Source organism: Mustela nigripes, chromosome 4, assembly GCF_022355385.1.
Source record: "Mustela nigripes isolate SB6536 chromosome 4, MUSNIG.SB6536, whole genome shotgun sequence".
NCBI classification, from domain to species: Eukaryota; Metazoa; Chordata; class Mammalia; order Carnivora; family Mustelidae; genus Mustela; species Mustela nigripes.
The window spans coordinates 190881083-190904490 of NC_081560.1; the positions used below are offsets into that span (position 1 = coordinate 190881083).

The window sequence follows — 23408 nt, forward strand, 5'->3', positions numbered from 1 at the left end:
GCAAAGTGTGAGCAGAGCATGGGCTCCACGTTGGAGAAATCCTGGAGGCCGGCAGGGGCCAGGTGGGGGTGGGGCGGACCCCACAGTTTCCTGTCAGCTGGAGGGTTACTGCCCTCGAGGGCAATTGACGGGCACAGAGCCTTTCTCCCTTTCCAGATGCTCCGAACGTAAGAGCGCTTCCTGGGAGACAGCAGAGCGAGCCCCTCTATTTACTGCCCCCTTGGAGACCCCAAGACCTAGGGGCGCAGACTGCGCTATTAACCTGGTCGTTCAGTGACTCCCCAACAAAGTGCAACAGGCGCTGCCGGTGGCAGATGTGCACTGGTCTGCGGGGAGCCGGAGCCTGTCGGTGACCCTGCTTCGTACCCCCAGGCCCCTGCGTCTCCCAAGTGGGTTCGCGACTCTTGTCTGGAGGCGGACTAATTCAGCAAGTATCTGAAATGCCCGCGTTGTCACGTGGACTCTGCCCCTTTCAGCTGTGGCAGGCGGCCCTCGGCGCCCCAGGGACCCCACCAGCATGTGGACGCTGGATGCTCGGACTGAGCCCCGCGACGGGAAGCCGTGGGTTTCAGGGTTGTTGCGCTTGGACACTCAAGCATGTTGGCTGGGGGGCCCACCCGTGGCCTGGTTGGGGGGCTGGTGGCCCCAGGGGTGGCCTGCTGACCCTCCACCCCTAGCCCCTGCTTCCAGCACTCACTGGTTCCTCTGGGCAGGGGTGAGTGCTCCAGCCAGAGCCGCCAGCAAAGGCCACGGGCCCCCCAGCCCCCCTGTGTCTCCCTCCGAACGCCTCTTCTGTCTCCCAGGAAGAAAGCGGGGTGGAAACAGGAAGGAAGCGGGGTGTGTGCCCCGAACGTGACCCTTACAGCTTCTGCTTTACCGGGTGTGGGCACAGAGGGAAGGCATGGGGTGTGCAGAGGCACTAGGGCAGAGCAGGACACCCCAGAGCCCCCTGGGCGCCACCTTTGAGCCTGTCCCGGTGCAGGTAGAGGCTTCATCCTCCCCGACTCTCCTCTGAGGGCGCACCCAGGAGATCATTAGCACAAACAGGATATGGGGCGTGAACAGCCCCTTTCCTTCCTGCTGGCGGTAATCCCATCAAGGGCTCGGGGGAGGGGGCCCAGGAATCCCTGCTCCGGTGTAGGCCAGTCGCATCCCACTGCCTTCAAGGGAATGGGGAGGGGTTAGTTTTTCCCGATCATTTCCGTAGTAATAAACTTGCCAGTTTCCTCTACTGGCCCCCAAACTGGTGTTGGAGGAAAATACTGACTCTGCCTGTGGGGAGAAGTCAGGGAGGCAGGGAGGGCTCAGTGCCCCTCGATGCATGGAAAGTTCTCAGTGCAGGTTGTCCAGAGCACGGCGGGGGCCGCTCAGCTCCAGGAACCTGGTGGGGCGGCCAGCAGGGATCCCGAGCCCAGGCCGGAGCCCACAGTCTGTGCTGAGTCTGGTGGAAGCGTGTTCCCGACGGAGCAAAGGCACGGTGGGCAGTGGGGGCGGCCAGGAGGAGGGCTCAGGGCTCGGAGGGCACGGGTGGGAAGGAAGGGACCCCCGGGCTGCCGTCCAGCCTGGGGGCCCTGCAGGCTCAGGGCTGTGCCACAGGTGTCTGTCTGGAGCCCGCACCGGGGGTCTCCCTCCATCTTGCCCCACAGTGACTTCCGTCCTTACACACCTGTGGTGCCGGCTCTCCGTCCGGGTCCGGGAAAGGCTTACCGAGTTTCATTTTAAAATACATTAAAAATAGAGGTGCCTGAGTGGCTCAGTTGGTTTGGCGGCTGCCTTCGGTTCTGGTCGTGGTCATAGGGTCTGGGATCGAGTCCCGCATCTGCCTGCTCAGTCTGTGGGGACCTGCTTCTCCCTCTGCCTCTGCCTGCTCTCCACCTGCTCCTGCTCTCACTCTCAAATGAGTAAAATCTTAAGAAAATACGTAAAAAAACAACCACCCCATCTACGGAAGACATGGAGTATTTGGGTAGTGGGGGTGGAAGGCAGCCTGGGCGGACTGAGCAGGAGACTGGGAATTCGCGGGCACCTGGTGCGGGCAGCAGGGAGACGTAGCGGTCTTGACCAGGGGAGGCAGGAGGACAGGGCTGTCACCCGGGACTGGGGACCCCTGGGGGGCGCCGACCGGAGAGACGCCACCAAGCCAGAGAACAGGAAAAGGAAGGGTTTTCCCCGCAACAGGGAAGGAGACCGGGGCGCCCCCCCGAAGCGACAGCCACACGGCGGGGGCGGGGGTCTGAGCCGAGGGGCAGCTAGTCCCCAGGGCCTTGCGCGGACGGCACTCAGCGTGGAAGCGGGCAGAAGGCGTCCGAAGGTGACCGAGCGCAGGGCCGCGTCACGAGGCCCGCCCGGGTTGGGGCCGGAGCTCTGGCCCCGGCGGGTCCCGGACCTGAGGGCTCACAGGGTCTGGATCCGGCAAGGCTGGTCCAGGGTCTCTCTTCCCTTCGGAACCAGCCCTGGGGGTCGTGCCCCTGAGCCACTGTCCCTCGTGTGACGAGGTTCTCTCCTGCCTGACGTGGCCGCTTGTCCTTCTCTGCTCCCGCGGGACGGCCGGGGGCCTGACATAACTTTTCTTATGTCCCGAAAGCTACGTCTGTCTGTCTGTCCCCGGGAACCCCTAAGTCTCTGCCCACAGGGCCGGAACAGTGGTTTAGCCCAGGCTGTGGAGAGCAGCCTGCAGGCAGGACCACCGGGCCCTTCGAGGGGGTCCCTCGAGCAGTCTGCAGGGAACCTGCCAACGGGCGGCCTGGGCTCCTTCCCACCACGGAGACACTGCCCTGGCCCCCCACAAGCTTTTCTTTTTAAAATTTTATTTATTTGTTTGAGAGAGAGAGAGAGCACGAGAGCAGGGGACGGTGGAGGGAGAGGGAGAAACAGGCTCCCCTCTGGGCAGGGAGGTCAAGGTAGGGCTCGATCCTAGGACCCTGAGACCATGACCTGAGCCGAAACGAAGAGTAGGACGCTCCGCCGACTGAGCCACCCAGGCGCCCCCCGCAGGTGCCCCCGCAAGAGCTTTTGATGACCAAGACAGGAACTGGGGGGCTTTTAACCTTCTGTCCTTTTCCTCTCCCGAATGGAAACCCGCCAGTCCACATCTCCTGACCACCCCCACGAATGCCGTGGCAGAGGCCACGCCGTGGACAATGGGACACTAGCTCATGTGGCCAGTCGGAGCAGCCAGGACCCTTCTTCCAAAGCTGCTGCTTCATCCGTTTCCCTGAGCAGCGCCGCGTCGGCCGCGCTTCAGGCTCGTGTTGTCCGTGGTCAGGACCCAGGCGTCGCCTGGACATGAGGGGGTCCTGCAGCTGATGAGAAGCTCTGGCACGGCCCCGCGGCAGCGGCCTGTGGGGCTGGGGGCCTGCATGTGGGCCTGCCCTCAGCAGGCGCAGCTGTGTGGCTCTGCCGGCGGGAACTCTGTCCCAGGGGTCTCTCGGCGCCGCCGGGGAAGGCGTGAAGGGAGACGTCCCTGCAATTGGGCAGAAAAGCCTCTACACAGCGCTGGAAAATCTACAGAATGGCCCCAGGTGGACTCTGCAAATGGAACCGGGAGCCTCGGCCTCGGCCCTCCCTTCCGCCAGGCGTGTCCATCTCCGGGCAGGGGCCCGGGACAGAAGGAGCGGAGGACCAGCCATCAGGCTCGGGACTGGGATCTTTTCTGAGGCCACACCAGTGCCAAGGTGACCCCAAACGTCCCAATGTCCCCGACCGGCTTCAGTCCCCGTCCTTGGAGGAGTCCAAGGCCTGGCTCTGCTCCCCAGGCCGACGTGAGGCCTCTGCCTGATGAGCCTCCTCATTCGGTGTCGCCTGCGCGGGCCTTCTCCGCGGACTCCCATCTGGGGCTTTGTCCGGAGTCCGTGTCCTGAGGCCTCAGGGAGGACAAAGGCTGCGGGGACTCACGTGGAGAGCGCGTTCCTAGAAGTGACAGTGTCCCAGCCTGCGTCCAGGCTGAACTTTGACCCCACTGGAGGCACCTTCCTGGCCTGTGAGCTGGGGTGGGCAGGCGGGTGCTACCGGGCACCTCTGGGGCACCGTCCTGGTGTCTGAAGTGCAGGACGGAAACCTTGAGGGCCAGGGGCGTCCTCGCCTCCCCTTGGTGCAGGTGAGGGAACTGAGGCACGGGGTTGCCCAGGTCTGAGTGTGGAGCAGGGTCCACCTCCTGGTGCTGAATCCCGGCCCCCAGTCTCCACAGCTGGTCGATTGGCCTCCCTCCCACACCTGGTGCTGGACACACGGGGAAGGAAACGCAGCCCCAGGCCTGGGGACACGGAGGGAATCCCCAGCGCGGAGCTCGGCGATGCACGGGCAGGCCCAGGGCAGGGTGCCGCCCGGGGTGGCTGGGGCTGTGCGTTCTCCCCTGCGTTGGCTCAGGGCGAGGGCGTACGTCCACCTGGGGCAAAATTCTCGGGGCCCCTGGCGGGGTCCACCCCCTTGTCCGAGAAGCTCCTGGTTCATGCCCACCATTGCCTCTGGGGCGACATACCCAGGTATGAAATTGGACCTTAAAGTCGGGTCTGCAGCCTCTCATTCCAAGGAGGCAGAACACCCTGCAGGCATTCCTCCTGCGCCTGGCAGGGCACCGGCGGTGCGGGTGGCCGGTCACAGCTGCGCACGGAGCACAGAGGGCCTCTGTGGTCTGGGGCCGGGGCCGGGCACGCAGTCTGGACGCCTTCCTCCAGGCTCCACGCCAGCCTTGGCCCTCCCCTCCCCCGCTGCACGTGGCCCAAGCTCCGCCGGAGGCCGCGGGAGGCCAGTCCGTTCACCAGCCGTGTTTTCCCTCCAGGCCAGCAAGGAAATGTAGCGGAGCCGCTGGAGGCCCTGCCTGCCCGAGCTTGGTGTGAACAGCCCAGCCCAGACGCGGCCCGCCCGGGGCACCCCTGGGGCCGCCCTCACCATGTCCAAGAAGGGCATGGGCGCCCGAGGCAAGGGAGACAAGGCGGAGCCCCTCGCCGCTCTCCAGGCCGCCAACGAGGACCTGCGGGCCAAGCTCACCGACATCCAGATTGAGCTGCAGCAGGAGAAGGGCAAGGTGAGCCCCGGACCCTCCTTCCCTGTTCCCCACCCCTGCCCTGCGGGGTCTCACCCCTGCCCGGCCGGGTCTCCCGGCCTGGTCCCAGGGTCCTCAGGGGCTCTCAGCGCCGCTGGGAAGGACAGACCGCTCTGGGAAGAGGGCAGCCCGGGGCGGGGGGTAGTGTGAGGTGGGGGACCGCCCTGGCTCAGTGCCTGGACCAGTGGGACCTCGGCCAGTGGCGCCATCCTGGGAAATGTCCCCTGAATGGGCGGTAGGACGACCGCTGCAGGGATGAAAGGCACAGACTGAGCGAAGCGCTTCCAGCGCCTCAGGAACGCGGGGGCAGCCCCGGGGAGTGGCGATGGCCTGGGGCAGGCCTGAGATGGCACCACCCAGACGTCCGGCCCTTGGGGTCCTCGAGGCCTACGCGGAAGGCGGGGCTTGTGCTGGGGGGAGTGGGGTTCTGTCCCGGGACCGCCTGCTCCGTGCCAGGCCTGGGTGGGAGGCGTCCCACGGACCCGCTGTCCTCTCCACGGCCGAACCTCTGCCCCCGCCCCCACCAAGGCCTCCTGGGAGTGTGGAAGCGGGTGGGTCTGGAGGGTCCTGCCCAGGGCCGAGCTCTTCTGGGAGGCCGTGGGGACGGGGGCCAGGTCTCCGGCAGCTGTGTGACACCCCCCCCCCCCGTTACACCCTGGCCCAGGAGCCGTGGTAACCGCGGAGGTTCAGACCCCGCGTCCATCAGTCCAGTGACCGGACAGACCGCGCCCGCCGGTTTCCGAGCCGTCTGCGGGCTGCGTGCTCTTGCGCGTGCGCTGTTAGCCAAGCCGGCCCGCCCCGCGGAGGCCTGGGGTGGGGGCGCGGGCGGGGGCGCGGGCGGGGGGCGGGGGCCGGGGGGCGGGGCGTGCGCTCCTGGGGCGTCCACAGCGCGCGAGGTGGGCCGGGTTGGAGCCCGCATCCCCTCCCTGCCGTGCGAGGGCCCGGGAGCTGGCGGCCGAGGTGCTGCGGCGGGGCCTTTGTCACTTCTGTCCCGAAGGACTGACCTCTTGGCACCAAGTTCAGAGGAAGCGACGAAAAGGCCGCGGCCCGCGCTTGAGTTCTGGGTCCGCGGCCGCGTGGACGGGAGCAGCCCGCGCCAGGTGCCCCGCGGGGCCGGGGCAGGTCTGAGGCTCCGCCCACACGGACCGGCCTGCGGCATCTGGGCGGTTCCCAAGCCCACAGGGCCGAGGGCAGGGGTGGCGGGAGCGAGCGGGGGTCTGCGCAGCGAGGCCCCGTGCGCGGAAGCTGGGTCCGAGGGCGCGTGTGCGTGCATGTGTGCGTGCGTGTCCGGAGCACGGCAGCCCCCCGGACAGCCCGGTCACCTGGCTGAGACCTCGGGGGAGGGGGCTCCCCCCAGCTCTTCTCTCTGCAGGGGTGAGGCCCCTGAGGCTGCGGTTTGCAGACTTGCTGCACGGCAGGGCCTGTGACTCTCGTTAGAAATGGGGCCGCCAGGCTCACCCTGGCCGGCGGGGCTCACCCTTGCTGGCAGGAGCCCTTCCCCGTGCACTCGAGGGGATGCTCTGAAGCCTACGGCCTTGGGCATCACGGCCCGGAGCCGCCTTCCCTGCCGCCTCAGCCGCTGGCTGCCGGGGTCCCCCTGGCTCTAGCCTGCGGTCAGCCTGCGGGTGCAGGGAACAGAGCCCCACCGGCCCCATGGGCCCCAGGAGAAGGTGTCAGTCCCGGAGAGCTGGGTCTCCTCCACTCCAGGAACACGCAGGTGGCGGCAGGGTAGTGGTTCTTCATCATCGTCTCCCCTTCCCGCCCCTGTTGCTAGTCTGGAAGGTGGGAAGGAGCAGCCGGGGGCACCCGGCATTCAGACCCACAGACGTTCTCTGAGCCTGAGCCTTCCGTCCCCCACCTCTGGGCTCCCACTGCTACTTCCAAGCCAGACCCGTACCTTCCTGCCAAGCATCATTAAAACGTTCAAGTGTTTTTTTGTTTAAGTGTGTTCATGTGTGTGTTTGTGTGTGTGCATCTGTAGACGATACCCACCACCCAGAACCGACACAGGACATTGTCCTTCACGATTCAAATAGGAAAGTTCTAGACCCTCGCAGACACACTGTCCTTCCTGTCTCCTCCCGCGTGGGGCTGGCCTCCAGGGACGGGCGTGAGGCTCAGGTCAGGGAGCTGCTTGGCTGTCCTTCGCACACCGGTGGGGCTCATGGCTTCTTTCTTTCTTTTTAAGATTTATCTAATTATTTGAGAGAGCGGGCGAGCGTGCAGGAGGAGAAGCAGTGGGAGAGGGAGAGACTGGCAGGGCCCCCCCACCCCGCTGAGCAGGGAGCCCTACTTGGGACTCGATCTCACGACTCTGAGATCATGACCTCAGCTGAAACCAAAAGTCGAACGCGTAACTGTGCCACACAGGCTCCCCCAGGGTTCAGAGCGCCCGTCCTCACCCCAACCCAGGGCCTTGAGCTGGGAGCAGGATAATCGGAGGGCAGGACGTCCCTCGGGCCTCTTTCCAGTTCCCGCCTGCGCTCTCCCGTCTCCCCCAGCAGCCAGGTCAGTCAGTGAAACGCGCCAGCGATCCTGAGCTGGTGTCCCCGCTCCGTCTGCTCAGCCCAACGCGACCCTCGCCACACAAAGCTGCCGGTGTTGGGGCCTTAGTCATGCCGACGTGGGGGATGGAAAGCACGAATCCGATCATCGTGATCGTCAACCGCTCTGTCCTTATCAATCCTGAAGTCTTTTATGTGCCATCGTTAACGTCACTGTTGCAACAGCGGGGGACAAATTTGCGTAACCAGATCTGGACCATGGGACTGATTTCTGTCTGGTTTTGGCACCTTCCAGATGCTTGGGGAGGTGGGCTGGATCTGGAGCTCAGCCCGGAAGTCTGGGGACAGCCAGGAGGACCCAACCCACTCACAAGCCCGGCTGCGTGGCGGTTGTGTGCCGGAGGCCATGGCGCAGGTCACCCACCCTTGAGCAGGAATCCCTAGCACAGTCCCGGAGCAGGGACACCACGGTTTGGGACTGTGACTTGCCGGGGTAGACGAGGTGCCCAGAAAGCCTGGGAACCTGCGTGAGCTCAGCACCGCGGTTTTCAGGCGGCTGGTCAAGCTCTCCTGGGGTACCTAGGAGGTTGACTTGACAGTAAAGAATGAGACACGTTAAATCGAAGAGGACTGTCCTGCGGCCGCCCTCGGTCGGGAGACTGAAGTGGGGCCATCTCTGGCAAAGAACCTTCCGGAAAGAGGGAGCTGGCCCCGCAGGGAGAGGAGCTCACTCGGAAGGCCTCGTGGGAGCCGCGTGGAAATGAACTCAGCATCCGATAAGCAGAGTGGGGTGCTGGGGGTGTGAACGTGGACAGCGAGGTGAAAACAAGCCTGGTGCTGAAGGCCACCCAAGCCTGGTACTGAAGGCCACCCAAGCCTGGTACTGAAGGCCACCCAAGCCTGGTGCTGAAGGCCACCCATCTCCGCCACAACGCCAAGGCTCCAGCCCAGCCCAAACACGGAGCAGCCCCCACGGCCCGCACTCATGGGGTCCCGCCCCCACTGTGCCCCCCTGCTCACAAGCACCACTGTGGCCTGTGGGAAGGAATGGACATGACACGCTTCTACCTGCTCAAAGGACGCTGGCCTCCTTTAACTGGGAAGGAGTTTCTGAAACACGGAGTGCCTGTGTGACCCCCCAGGCCGTACCTCAGTGGAGGGAGACACTGAGGAATGGGAAGCAGGCGTCTGGGTGAAGTAAACCCAGGCAAGAAGGCATGGCGGCAGTGGTGCAATCAAGGAGGGCCTCTCAGAAGAGGTGGCCCAGGCCAGAGACCAGAATGACTGGACAGAGTGGGCCAAGGCGGGTCTGTGGGAGCTCCTCTTGGACAGGGCTTACCTTACCTGATGCAGCGGCAGGAATGGTGGCCCCGAGTTTAGGCCACGGAGGGCTGTGTAGGTGGGGGTAGGAGGAGCCCGATAGTGTAGCGCGTGGACCACGACACTGGCAGAGCACAGGGGTCCTAATGCAGATCAGGACCCACTAGGGGATTGTGCGGTGTCCTGGTCATGAGGTTGGGGTAGTTGACACTGTAGGTCATGCTGGACAATGGGACGGTTGCAATCTCCCCCCGGTTGGGGAAGGCCGTGGGGTGGGGAGGACGGCCGGCCCCGCAGCCGGCGCCGGTCCAGCACACCCGCCGTGCAGGCCTGGCTCCGAGGGGAGCCGTGGCGTCTGCGTGACAACCGTGGAAGGTGTGGGAGTCGATAATGGGGAGTCATGTCCACATGGCCAAATCCCCGTTGTTTCCAAGCCTTCCATGGGGAAGGGTCTTCCCCTCCTCCAGGCCCAGAAACACCGAGTCCCCCTGGCAGGGTGCAGCAGGCTCCCGCGGCAGCTGCAAGCTTTTCCTCCTGGTCGGGCGAGAGACAGCAATCTCCCCGGAAATACAGCCGCTTGGGACGTGGCAGACAAAACGGGGCAGGAAAGACCCAGAGCTGAACCAGAGAGCGAGCCGGAGGGAAGATGCCTTCTCAGAGCCAGGACCTGGAGGCACAAGAACCGAGACGGGGCGTTCCAGAAATCGGCCTAACGTGGGCAAAGGCCGCAAGCAGCTGACGTGGGAAGTCAGGGGTGCACGCACGTTCAGTTCCTCGAAGGAGGCCTCCCTGCCCATCGGTCTGAGGTGGTGCCGCTGTTGGCTGGACCGGCGCCCTGGCCAGTGGGGGACAGGCGGGCCTCATGCCTCCATAGTCCATCTCTGGGGAGGACCCCGAATTAGAGAGAAAGGTCTGGTCCCTTCCTGAAGAAAGCCAGCCTGTGTGGAGGTGGCCACGACCCCTGAAGCCAGGTCCCAGCGGCGCTGTGTGCCCATGTGAATTAAAATCCCATAAACCTCGAGCAAATGTGTGTTTGAGAGCCGTAAACGTTCTGTGGCCCCGTAAAGGGTTATGGCTGCTTCCAAGCACGCACGAGCGTGGAACGGCGTGCCAGGGCCCCTGGTGAGAAGGGACCCAGGGCCTGTGGCTGTGTGGCCGGCGGATCGGGCCTGCTGCGCCATGGTCTGAGCGCAGGACCCCCCCCCCCCCCTTTGCAGGCCCCGGGCAGCGCCTTGGGGGCTCTTTGCAGATGCAGTTCTGTTCTCGGCGGGTGACATCAGTGACGGATCTCGGCTGCGGACACAGTGTGTCCCGTGCCCACGCTCCTCGCGCAGCAGGACTCCGGCTGCCTCTGTCTCCGTCCTGTCCGGAGCAGGTTGGCAGGAGACCGGCCTCAGGGCGTCCCAGCCCGGCCCCTGTCGCTCTGCAGTTCCAGCAGATCGGTCCCTCTTGGGGATGTGCAGTCAGGACTGCGGATGGCGGCCACCCATCCCTATGAGCGTCTGCGTGGGTCAGGGGCCGTACGTGGGCCATCCTCGTGGGGCTGTGGTCTGGCCTGAGGGGAGACATTGGCCTTGACCGAGGAGTGGAGACGGTAGTGCCTGTCACCGTGGGCCTGTGTGTCCACAGCAGGTCCCAGCCACTGGGATGGCCGGCTGGTGGCGGTTCTTGGGACCAGCACCCCCTCCTCAGGGAAAGCCTGGCTCGGCCTGGGGTGGGACTTGGGGGTCCGGCGGGTTTTTGTGAGGACTGTGGGCAGCACGGAACGTAGTTTCTTTCTGAACAAGGCCTGAGGACGGCCAGGTCACGGGAGCCAACCACGCAGACAAGGCCCCGCCATGACAAACGGGGAAGAGAGCAGGGACTGTGGGAGAACGCCCGTTGTCAGGACTCTTACCGGCAGGAAGGGTGTGAACACAGCAGCTCCCGGGTTCCGAGCGACTGCGTGTCTCACCTGGTTCGAAGAGGAATGCGGGAATGTTCTCCCCTGCCGCCCCGGCTTCCTTGAGAACCAGGTTCTGCGTGTGAGGGGAGCGGAGGCACGGAAGCTGCCCCGGGAAGTCGAACAGAAGCCTGGGCTGGAGGTGGAAACCAAGCTCGAAGTGGGAAGCGCCGGTGGGAAGCTCGAGGCATCTCCTCTCGCATACGCACGGGGAGGCCGTTTCTGTCCGACGGGAGGCCTGCAGCCGGGACCAGCCTGGGGCTGCGGCAGCCCCGGGTCCTGCTGGGACACCGAAATAGCACTGCCCCTTGAAAGAAGTCAGGGTGCCTGGGGCACAGGCTGGGGCCGGCGGTGAGCCACAGGATCGCCCGACCTGCGGGGAGCCTGGGACGGCCAGGGTCACGGCGCGTCCGAAGGCTTCGGGGCTGGCTCGCACGGGCCACAGACGGACGCTCTGAGTCTCAGTGGGATGAGAGCAAACCGAACCCCGCCAGCTACGCTCAAACCCACACGTTCCTGACCAAACAAGTAATCGGGCTCCCGCCGGGCCGACGGGGAGCCTCGTCCCTTGAAAGTGGGTGAATGGAAAAAATGAACTGAATGGGCGACCTTCCCCCCCGGCAGCCCGTCGAGTGGCGCGGAGACCCACCCAGATGCAGAAACCGCTCAGCCCGCGACGTCTGGGAAGGCAACGCTATGGCCCCACAAGCCAAGAGTCAAGAGCGCCGCCAAGCCACCAGCAGCCACGTCAGCCGGACGTTGATGAGGTCCTGGGGGCCGCGGTCTGCGGCCGAGGCAGCTGCGGATCTCAGGGAAGCGTCGCTACCCGCTACCTCGACAGGACCGTCTCCTTAACTTTCAAAGCTGCCGTGTGTTTCTGGGACAGATCGGAGTCACCCAGAACCAGTGGGACCTAGCGGGCAGGCCACGGCACATCTCCACAGTTTTCGGTGCTCATCTGGGGACAGGAGCCTGGGACGCCTCCTGCCCGTCGCCTCCCCATGGCCGGCGTGCTCGGGGCCGCAGGGCACATCCCCGCCATCGCACGTCTCCGGCCTGGGGAGCCGTGCGGTTGAGGCCACAGCACATGGGGAGGAATTCACAGGCCCAATGGATGGAGCGTCAGGGGAACGCCCGCTGCCGGAGACCCAAGGGGGCGGAAGGCCGAGGTGGGGGCTGAGGGCATCTCTGGGGCACCCTCGGAGCCCAAGGAAGCAGCGGGGCTGGTCTTCCCATCCAGTGTGTCTTGCTCGGAATTGCGCTGAGAGCCTGTGTCTCCTGGAAGCCCATGTGCTTGCTTGTGCACTTGTGGGAGCTGCAGCGGAGGACCCGGGCTCCGAAGGGGACACCGGCCACGGTCTGCTGCGTCTGAGCCCACTGCTCCAACCTGCCCACGGCTCGTTGCAGCGTGTGGGGCTGGGCACTTGGCGTGGGTCTGGGTTTCCACCAGGCCCTTCCCGCATGCAGCAGGGACGGTCCCGGGCACTGGACGGAAGGGCAAGTACGCGCAGGTGTGGGGGCCGTTGTCTCTGAATCGGCCGGGAGCACAGCGCGAGCCAGAGCCTGCAGGCCCCGAGCATCCCCTCCACCAGCTTCCTGCTGCGACAAATACAGCTCTGGGACCACCCGTGGCCACCACCATGACCACACTGCTCTTCCCTCTTAATGCCCATGTAAGAGGCCGGCTGGCTCCCCGATGTCCGGCCGCGAGCCCCCGACCCCCCCGTGGGGGCGGAAATGGCTCGGGAGCGGCCCCTTGAGAGCACAGATTGCTGATCGCCCCCCACGGCTGAGAACCACCACTGACACCTTCGCCGCGAACTGGAGAAGGGCAGCGCCCCTTCAGTGGGCAAGGAGCGAGCCCTCGCACTAGGCTTCAGCAGCGGCCCCTCCTCTGGCGGGAACCCGCACGGCTGGGCAGTTACTTGCTCGGTCCTGCTAGCGCCCAGAGGCCCGCAAGGCTGAGACAGAGTTCGGTCACTAGAATTGGTGCAGCACTGCGGGGTCTGAGCCATCCCGAGGGCAGCTCAGGGTAGACCCCACTGCACACTGGACCACCAGCCGGGAGCCCCAGCTGAGCGCGTCCGGTCACATGCGTGTCCTGATGGGAGGTAAGCGTACGGCGGGTGCGGGGCGTGTGGCCTCCCGGTCTGCGTGGGTCCCGGGGATGCTCGCTCTGGCGCGGAGGGACACCACGGTCCCGCAGAGAGGGATGAATAAGGCACTGGGGGGGAGGCTGCTGTGGGAAGGGGGCGCACAGTGGGGGGTCGGCGTGCGGAGTTAGGGCTGGGCGTCTGGGGGCTGCCGGCCACGGTCTGGGGGATGGGCGGTGGGCCTGCCCAGGGTGGAGGGTCAGAGCTTGTCACCCTGGGGGAAAGAACCCAGAGTTGCGAGCTGGGGTGCCAGCGTCGTGGGTGGGGTGGATGGAACTTCCCAGACGGCACCGTGGGTGTTGTCTGCTCACCGAGGCGCCCCGGCTCTGCCTTTGCCCTGAACGCCCCCAAAGCAGAGAAGGGGGCTGGGCCACCCGTCTGCCCATACGGACGCTTCCTCCTGTGGACGGTGGATGGTAGGGGGGAGCTGGAGCCGTAGCTGTCTAAGTGGGGAGCGGGGGCGCCCACTCTGGAGCTGGGCTTGGGGTCACAGGAGAGAAGGAGAGGCTCGAGGATGCTGGCCCCGCACGAGGTGCCGCGGAGCCCAGAGGCCAGGGCGGAAGCGAAACACCAGCCACAGCGGGACCCGGGGCGGGTCAGCCGCTGCCTCACCCCATGCTAGGTCCTGAGCCCCAACTTCCTGCTGTGTGTGGGTGGTGTGGCCCCTGAGCCAAGACTGACGTTCTAGATGAAAACAGGAGATTCAGTGAAAAATCTGAGCATTTCCAAAATCTAGACAGACCGATGGCCTCAAGTCACCTCCCCATCCACCAAGAACATCGCAGGAGGTAAGTGCAGTGCCCTGTCCTCTGGGCCGGAGGCCCGTGCCCACGCGTGCCCCGCACCTTCTTCCCTGTGGCTCATGGGGGAGGCGGCTGGGCCTGGCGGGGGGTAGGCAGCGGAGCGGGTCCGTGTGGACCCACGTGTCTGTGATCTTCCTTTCCAGGCTCACGGTGCTTCCAGCCTCCGGCGGCCGAGGACGCCTGGCACGCTCTCCGCCCGCCCGGCTCGTCCGTGAGGACGCGTCTCAGGGGGAGATCGTCCCCAGCCGCACAGGGAGGACACGGAACTCCCGCCGCGAGCCCCGGGCGTGCGCGGGCCGGGACGTGACCAGAGGCGGCGGCGCTCCTGTCTTTCAGGTGAGCCGGGTGGAGAGGGAGAAGAACCAGGAGCTGCGGCAGGTGCGGGAGCACGAGCAGCACAAGAGCGCGGTGCTGCTCACCGAGCTCAAGACCAAGCTGCACGAGGAGAAGATGAAGGAGCTGCAGGCCGTGCGGGAGGCGCTGCTGCGGCAGCACGAGGCCGAGCTGCTGCGGGTCGCCAAGACCAAGGACAGCGAGAACCGGCGGCTGCGGGCGCTGCTGCACGCCCTGCGGGACGGCGCCCCCGACAAGGCCAAGGTCCTGCTGCTGGCGGAGGCGAAGGAGGACGCCAAGAAGGGGTTCGAGGCGGAGAAGATGAGGATGCAGCAGGAGATCTCGGAGCTCAAGGGGGCCAAGAAGCAGGTGGAGGAGGCGCTGACCATCGTGGCCCAGGCCGACAAGATCAAGGCCGCGGAGATCCGCAGCGTGTACCATCTGCACCAGGAGGAGATCTCCCGCATCAAGAAGGAGTGCGAGCGGGAGATCCGCAGGCTGGTATGTGCTCCCGGGGCACGGGGTGCGGGGAGGGGCTCGTGGGGCGTGGGCGTGAGCACAGGGTCCAGAGAGGTGAAGGCCACGGCCCCCGGGGGCCGTCTTGGTGTCGGTGCCATGTGGGGAGGCAACCTCTGCATCTGGACCATGGGGAGTCAGCCTCTTGTCCGGTCAGGAGTGGCCGGATTTCGGCAGCTTCCCTGGGGCGTCGGGATGGCTCCAGACACCCGTTGTCCGTGGCTGGCGCCCCGAGAGTCGGCGTCCTCAGAGACCCAGAGCAAAAAGCTAAAGAGAATATTCAGGGTATGGGAGGGTTTGTGCCTGACTGTCCTCATCCCTTGGAGCTTGACCTCCTTGGTATTTGGGGGAAACGGCTCTACCTTAGAGCCCCGTGTTCCCTGCCATGGGCTGGGGACGAGCTGGCTTTGCTGCTGGTCACGCTCAGGACCCCTGGGATCCCCTGAGCGGGATGCCGCAATCTCTCCAAGCAGCTCGGCCGGGCACCTCTCCCCCCTTCCCTGGGCTCCACTTTCTGAAGCCTGCCCCGGGCCGTCCCGCCATGTTGTACTTCCCAGACGGGGTCCAGCCACTCTCCAGACCCAAGGCCCAGGGGGGAACGCAAGCCTTGTGAGCCAAGCACAGCTCTGCGGCTGTGCACATGGGGCCCAAACACCCCCAGCCCGGACAGCCGCCCTCCTGTCCCGGGCTGTCCCCCACTCCGTGACCCCCACAACTCTAAGCCATGCGTCGGTGCCGCCGTGAGCCACCAAGACCCTTGAGGGAAGTGTGGGCTTCCTTACGTGACAGGCTGGTCCCTCCTGTCTTCTTCTGCCCGGGAAAGGGGGGACGCCAGTGACCATGTGGAGGAAGATGGGCCAGGACGGGCAGCGCCCGCCGTGTGTCTGCAGGCCTGCGGCCCGGCTCCGCAGCTGGGCGCCTGGAGCACAACCAGACGGTCCCTGTGGTGCCCACCACCGCCCCCGCCCTGGCATGGATGCCCCCGGGGCAGCTGCCGGCAGCTCTTTTAGCTGATTCTTCTGGACTTTGTGCCAAATTCTTAAAAACATGCTTATATTTCTAATTTTTTAAAGATGTTATTTATGTATTTATTTAGTCAGAGAGAGAGCGTGAGCACAAGCAGGGAGAGAGAGGCAGGCTGACTCAATCCAGGGACCCTGGGATCATGACCTGAGCTGAGGGCAGAGGCTTAACCCACTGAGCCACGCAGACACCCACAAAGTTCTGCTTCTTGAAATCTCAGTTTCTGCTCCCCCTTTGCCTGCCCCGGACCCCGGCCCCCTTCCCCTCTGCTCCCGCCTGCTCCTACGTTGTCTGGGCGGCTCTTCACAGGAGGACTCGGCTTCTGTTAGCAGGGGGCTGATGCAGGGGGGTGTGGGCACTGTCAGGGGAGACCCGTCCGGTGGCGACCGCGGCGGGTGCTCACTGAGGCCCCGGGGGAGGGGCGGGTGACGGCCCGGGACAGCAGGGTGGCCCCTGGGGGGCAGGGCCCAGCCATGGCCAATTCAGCCCAGCCGAGGAGGTGGGAGCACAGGGCCAGCGTCCTGGGCCCAGAGCCCAGGGTATTCAGGGACACGAGAAGCCCCCACGGGGCACTTGAGTGAAATCAGTGTCGACAAGACGGCTGCCGTGTGCGCGCTCCTCACACAAGACCCACAGCGCCCGCGGCCTGTCACCGTGTTGTACGCACTTCCCTTGGCCGTGGAGTTCATCTTCTCTTGAGCTTGTTTCTCTCCGGGCCTGTTTGTGATTCGGCCTGAATTCCGGGAGGGCATCTCCGCCCCGAGCACAGTCACGCATGGCCCTCCTTCCCCAGACGCCCCTCCTGGAGCCCCCCACCCGCCCGCGGGCCTGCCTTCCCCCGCCCCCGGCCAGCAGCCTGACCTCCGGCCGCCCGGGAGCCCCCGCCCGCTCCTGGGCTCCGTCCTCCCCTGGCCTCCTCCTGGCGCTGGTTCCCGCTTCTGCCGGAACGCGGGCTCCAGCGGCGTCCTGGACCCTGGGCGCGGAGAGGACTTCCGGAGACTGTGCGTGTCTCCTCGAGACTTGGATTCCGCTCTCACGCTCGAGGCTTCTGGGTCGGGACTTTGGGGGGGAGAAGTTTTCCATCAGGAATTCGAGGGCATCTCTGCGTTGTCGTTTAACTTCCGGCGTGGCCACCAGGAGGCTGGAGGCCGCTGTGGCTCCGGACCTTCCCCGATCCGCGGGCCCCCCCAGAGCCGCGGTGCCCCGCATTGCGGGCGCTGCGTGGGGCTCGCAGGCACACGGGCTGTAGGAGGTTCTGCGTCGTGTCGGGGCCTCTCTTGGTTTTCTTTCCCCTCCCAGGAACTGGAGTCAGGGCAAGAAGGCAGAGCAGTGGCACCAAACACAGCAGGCGGGAAAGGAAGGCGTGAAGCTGTCTTTTTGGCCGGTGCTGTGCCTGTAGGAAACCCTAAGCAGTTCACCCCAAAACCCCAGAACCATTAAAACAGTTCTGCACGTTTTCAGGATCGAGATCAAAATGCAGAGATTGGTTGTATTTTTATTCACGAGCGACAAACAGTCCAGAACGCATTTTTTTTTAAGATTTTATTTATTTGAGAAAGAGAAAGAGCTCGAGTGGAGAGAGAGGCCGAGGGAAAGGGAGAAGCAGGCGCCCCGTGGGGTGCGCAGCCCGAGGACGAGGGGCTCAGTCCCCGGACCTGGAGATCACGACCCGAGCCTCGGTCAAGAGTGAGACGTTAGGTCGACGGAGCTGACCAGGCACCCATTAGGGTATTTTACACGCAGGTTCCCAGGCCCCGCTAGGGTATGTTACACGCAGGTTCCCAGGCGCCCCATGTAGTGGTTCTGGTTCTGAGCACTGCGCAGAGCCTGCTCTGGACGGCAGGGGCGAGTCAGGGTGTGCGGAATGTCCTCGCCCCTCCACAAGGGCCATTCTTCCAGCCTCAGCATCCTTCCCTGGGGACCAGCCACCCCAAGGGCTGCCTCGGTTTCCGGACACCTTCTGTAACGGGGAGAGGGGCTGTGGAGGGGATGGGCGTGCGGTGCTAAGAGGGCGGGAGTGGAGGGTGTGTGTGCTGGCGAAGAAGGGGTGAGGGGAGCTCCCAGGGGTGAGGTGTGTGGGGGGCTGCTATGGGGGAGGGGCAGGGGGTGTAGGAGCTCCCAGGGGCGAGGGGGTGTGGGTGTGCTATGGGGGAGGGGAGGGAAGGGGGGAGCTGCGGGTGTGGGTCTGGGACTGCAGGCGGGTGGGGACGGCTCATCTGGAAGCTGGCCAGCCCCAGTCAGGATTTGGCGTCTTCCCTTGAAACTTTGGGAGTGACGCCACTGGACTCCATTTTCAGCGAGGACAGTGGTTGTGAGGGACGGGCTGTAGCAGGCACAGGCGTGCACACAGGGAGGACACCTGGAAGCCACTGCAGAGGTCTAGGAGAGAGTAGGTGGTGGCAGGGTGACCGGAGGCTTCTGACTCACGCCCCCATTTCACCGGAGAGCCCTTGTCCTGTCCCTTGGGGAGGGCTGGTCATCTGGGTGTTTGCGGTTGCATAAGACGGGACAGATGGCGTCCCAGGTGCTCTCTGTGACGAGAGAACCCGCGGGCCTCGGGCAGGGAAATGGGGTGCTGGGCCTCTAGGGAGCGGGACTGCAGCCCCAGTGCCATGCTGCCCACCACTGCTTCCCCGGCCGGCCTGGGCATCATACGCAGACATGTGCCACAGTCGGAAGCAGTGCCCTTTAGGGGACCCTAAAGGGGGCCCCACAGGACCGGACAGAGTTTTCTCTCCACCTCATGCACCGGCATGTCCCCCCTTCCCAGGCAGGCATTCGGGTGGGAACCGCAGGGTCCTGTCTGGGCATCTGTTGCCCATGGACGCTGATGGACACCGACACTGCTGTGTGCCGAGCCCCCCGGCGTTAGGAGGACCCCCCAGGACACTGTCTCTGAACTCAGAGTGAATTCCCACCCTGACGATCAAATCCCACCCCTGTGTGAAGGCACCTGTTCTTGAAATTCCTCTGTGGGCCCGTCGCCCTGCTTGGCCGCAGCACATGGTGTGGTTGGGCGACATCTTAGGGAGGTTTGCCTTTTGGCCGAAGCCGTCTGCTTGCGCAGCTCATTTCAGTGGGATCTTTGTGTAGGGACTCGTTTTCTGGGATCCTGACGGAAGCAGAGTGATGTTCTCTAAGTGTTGCGTATGAGTGTCGTCAGACCCCAGAACACGGCTGCTTAGCGATACAACTGTATTTCACTGGTCCCTTTGTTTTCACTACTTCCGGTGTTTCTTTGTGCTCCAGTAAATGGGAATTTAGCAATTAAGGATTTCTTTTATTCTGTTCAGTTCATCGCTTGCCTGCAAATTCTGTGATCCAGGCTAATGAGACATCTCACGTCTTTGTCCCAAGCTGACCTCAGCAGATGGCCGGTTTATGAGCTCAGGTAGCCTGAAACGGCAAGCGAAGCGCCAGGATATCCCATCCTGTTCCGTAGTTTGCGAATTTGTTTTAAAATGAGTCGTTTCATAAATCGAGAACTGTTTGTAAGGACCCCTTGCCGCGCCCGAGTCCGTCAGTCCGTCTGTCTGAAGAAGGGGGCGTGGGGTGTGTCTGCCTCCCCACGGGGAGCGGCCCATCCCGCAGCGGCCAGGTGAGGGGCCCGGAGGCAGGTGGCAGCCGCGCGCAGAGAGCCTTCTCGCTGCCCTCAGGAGGCCGAGCGCTTCAGGGAGAGTGCGGAGGGCCACGGACCCCTCACGGCCACTCGCCTGCTGGCCTGAAGAGGCCTGGGTGGGCCGGACACTCCTGACTTCCAGTCTGGAGCTGACTTGTCCGGAGACCTTGCAGCATTGCCTGCAAGCCGTCGGGCAGCATCTCGGTCTGTCCACGCCTCGGGGCAAGGATAGGCAGGGTGCAGAAGGACCAGAGCATCAGCTCTTTCTGGGCGGGGTGCCCCTCAGAGAGGGGAGGGAAGAGGCAGCGAGAAATTCCGCTTCTCACACCCTCAGCTGCGCTGTTGTAGGGCGGACCCTGCTCCTCCCCGTCTGCTATGGATGGGGTCCCAGGAACTCGGCGATTCCCCGGCCCTGCCCAACACACGGCAGAAGGCAGGAGCTAGAGGGGGCGTCTGTGGACCTGCCAGCCAATGCCAGCCTCCAGGAGCCCCTGCGGTCCAGCACCACAAGGGGTGGGACACTGGGAGGGGTGCCCAGAGTCCAGAAGGAGACTCAGCTGCACCAGCTTGAACTGGACCAGCAGAGCAGAGGCCAGCCTGGCCGGGGGTGGGGTAGAGGGAGTCACGCCGCGGCCAGAGCAGTGGGGCTGCGCTGTGGCACCTGCTTTGCATCCCGTCGCGGAGCCCAGAGACACATGGGCAGGGCCCCTCCCGTGGGGCCCCTCCCGACGCTGGCTCCGAGTGCCGCCGTGTGTGTCTATGGTAACTGCAGACCTGTACTCTGCCTGCCTGTGTGATTGTGTTCTGTTCTCCTTGTAGATGGAGGAGATAAAATTTAAAGACAGAGCAGTCTTCGTGCTGGAGAGAGAGTTAGGGGTTCAAGCTGGGCATGCTCAGAGACTACAGCTCCAAAAAGAGGCTCTAGATGAGCAGCTGTCCCAGGTCAAAGAGGCTGATCGGCACCTGGGCAGCCCCAGACGGGAGCTTCCTCATGCAGGCGGTGCAGGAGACGCCTCAGACCACTCGGGAAGCCCTGTAAGCACCTCCCCCCGCTCCCCCCGCGACCCAAGTCACAGACAGCGCTGCACGCGGCTCTGCGGGCCTGCTCGGGCGGCTCCCCAGGGAGTTGAGAGCCTAGGTCCAGAGTCCAGAACCAGAACCTCCCGCCCCGGGGACGCTGACTGTGTCTGCAGCCCACCAGCCAGACCCCAGACCCCCCGCTTCTCCAGCTTGGCTGGGCGGGCAGACACACTTCTGCTTCCTTGCTTCCGGGCTGGCGTGGCACAGCACTGGCCTTCACTCGACCGCCCGCCCCCCAGGGTCCCCCGAGGCCTCCAGCCAGAGCCTGCCTGCAGCTGCCAGGCCCCCAGGCAGCTGACAGTCCTTGCTTGCTGGTCCCGGTTCCCGCCCCGGGCGAGAGGGACGAGGCTGCACCACTTCCATCTCCACGTGCACGGGCTCCTGGCTGTCCATTCGCCCGCACCCCCGCCCGTCACTCCCACCTGCTTTTTGTGTGACCACGCCACCCTTCTGCTCCTCTTCAGGCTGCCGAGATAGCGTGGGTTGGGGGGCAGCCCGCAGCCGCACGGCTGTGACGTCATCACTGCTCATTGCTGCTCCTGATTCAGAGCCCGCTGGAGTGGTTCTTGGCAATCCAGGGTGGGAGGCTCTAAGTTCCGTGGACCCTCAGTGCAGGTCCTGCGGGCCTGCCCCTAGCCTCTCCTGCACCTACTGAGTGAGGAACCGTTCCTCTGTCCTCCCCGGACATGCCTTGTTTGCTCTGAGGACAAACTGTTTGCGCTGAGCCAGCCCGAGGACAACGACATTTCAAGAATAGAACATGTTTTTTTTTTATAATTTTATTATAAATCGCTTAACTGAATTGAATCTTGCTCTGCCACTCGATGGATTGTGTGAACTCCAGAGAGACTCTGAAGCTGGATCAGAATGTTTTGATTGGTTTTGAATGAGGTTCCAGAGGTTTCAAAAGTGACCTCGTAGAACCTCAGTGTGAGGGAGCACGCTTCCTGGGAAGCCATCTTTGCAAGTCTCAGGTTGAACATCTCCTCCTGTGCTCACACGATCATGCGAAGGAAGCTGCGAGCCTGCCTCCCGCACACGCAGGCCCTCCCGACAGGGGCAGCCCTCGGCAGCCCCAAGGGAGGCCGCAGCACCCGCCCACACCCGCGTGCTCGCCTTTGCACGCCTTTGCCTTTCATTGCATATTCCGGACATCCTGCTCCTTCGTTCTGCCCTCACTGTGCGGTCCGCGGTGGCCGCGGTGGTCAGCAGCGGTCCCCTGTCCCTGGGGGGGGGGGGGGTCTGCCCCCCCCCCCCCCCCCCGTGCGATCACGAGCTGTAATGGCGCAGAACTGCTTTGTTCTCCGCAGTGACTGGGATCTGCAGAGGTTTCTGCGCATGTGTCTGCGAACAGTTGTTTGCAGTTGATTTTTGTTTTAGGAACAGCAGTTGGATGAAAAGGATGCGCGGCGCTTCCAGCTTAAGATCGCGGAGTTGAGTGCGATCGTCCGGAAGCTGGAGGACCGAAACGCCTTGCTTTCGGAGGAAAGGAATGAGCTGGTGAGTGGCAGTGGGGCAGGGCCACGGGGTATCTGTGTCACATGGGTCTGTGGCTGCTTGGGGGGACAGGGTGCCTGCCCCCTTTCCTTGCGGAAAGGAGTGATGGTGCCAAGGACAGGGCTTGCATACAGGCCTCTCAGCTGTTTCAATAAAGCTTTATGAACAAAACCTGGTTGAGGGGCCATATGTGGGCCTTGGGCACCGGTTGGTTGATCCCTGCTCCATATTATTGAGCAGAAGTACCCGAGCGAGGCCCGTCCCTCGCCGCGGAGCCATCACGATTACGGCTAACGGGCAATGGAATTTCAGGTGGCCCGTGTCTGAGTGCGGCTCCTCCAGGGGCCCTGTAGGGTCATGTGCCAGGTGAGGCTCCTGTGGCTCTTAATGGCAAAATAGAGGCTTGGCCCCGAGACGGCGTGGCTGGAGCCAAAGCTGTTCTGGTCGGTTTGCCGACTCCCTACGGGGACCGTTGGTTCCATGTCACACTTGCGGTCACGCCGCGTCATTAATTTTGTGTTTCAGTTAAAGCGCTTGAGGGAAGCGGAGAGTCAGTACAAGCCACTGCTGGATAAGAACAAGCGACTTTCCCGGAAGAATGAGGACCTGTCCCACGCTCTGCGGCGGATGGAGAACAAGTTAAAATTTGTCACCCAGGAGAACATAGAAATGGTAAGGGGCCCCGCCTGGTGCGGTGGGCCGGGAGGGTGCTGACGCCCGGCTCCAGACTCACGGCAGCGAAGGAACCCACGGGGCTGGCTGGGAGAGGAGGCGGCAGGTGAGGGTGTGAGCGTGGAGGGACGAGGCTGTGGGCACCTGCCCGAGCCGGACCGGGTGGGGAGGTCACTGGGCGCGCCGGCCCCAGGCCTGCTGCTGGTGAACACCCGGGTTCCCCGGCCTCTGTTGACTCTGAAGATCTCGGGCTCAGGCGGGAGGAGCCCCGGGACACCTGCGTGGAGGGACGCACCGCTGCAGACCAGCGCGGCGCCGGGGGTTGGGGGGTGGGTCTCGTCGTGCGGTGGGGATGGTTAGCCGGTGTCTCCTGGGCGCCTTCTTACTTGAGCCGGTCCTTCACCCGGGTGGGGCATGGGGGAAGGCCGGGGTGCACGCCCTCCCCGCACCCGGCTGCAGAAGTGCCTCCTTCCCACGCTCAGCCCGCAGCCGCGGGGTGCGCGGGGGCGGGCCGCTCACGCCGCCGCCTCGTCCCGGGCCGCAGACTGCCCCCGGACCCTGCCGCCCGCCGCCCCGGCCCGAGCCGAGGCGCGCCTGGTCCCCGGCGGACGGGGCGGACGGGGAGGCGCGGCTGCGCGGCGCGAGCCCGGCTGGCAGGGAGGACCCGCGCGGGTGAGGACCCCCGGTGACCGCGTCTGGCTGGCTTTGCAGCGGCAGAGGGCCGGCGTCATCAGGAGGCCCAGCTCCCTGAACGACCTGGACCAAAGCCAGGACGAAAGAGAAGTGGACTTCCTGAAAACGCAGATCGTGGAGCAGCAGAACCTCATCGACGAGCTTTCCAAGGTGCCCGCGCGCTCCCGCCCCCGGCCCCGCCCCTCGCCGACGGCCCCGCCCACGCCCTCCCC

The 23408-nt window shown here is 64.6% G+C and overlaps 1 protein-coding gene across 19 annotated transcripts in view; it reads left to right on the forward strand.

The window, feature by feature from the left end:
* JAKMIP3 (Janus kinase and microtubule interacting protein 3) overlaps window positions 1–23408 on the forward strand; it is a 100168-nt gene that overhangs the window by 40626 nt on the left and 36134 nt on the right. For 13 of the 19 annotated variants that reach the window (XM_059398850.1, XM_059398847.1, XM_059398848.1 and 10 more), the window contains 6 exons: window positions 4778–5023; window positions 14100–14597; window positions 20074–20289; window positions 21715–21834; window positions 22357–22503; window positions 23215–23346. In XM_059398850.1, the coding sequence (XP_059254833.1) occupies window positions 4889–5023; window positions 14100–14597; window positions 20074–20289; window positions 21715–21834; window positions 22357–22503; window positions 23215–23346 (1248 nt within the window). In that variant the 5' untranslated portion in view covers window positions 4778–4888. The remainder of the gene's footprint in view (window positions 1–4777; window positions 5024–14099; window positions 14598–20073; window positions 20290–21714; window positions 21835–22356; window positions 22504–23214; window positions 23347–23408) is intronic. The other 6 variants (XM_059398859.1, XM_059398861.1, XM_059398863.1 and 3 more) reach the window with 2 other exon arrangements.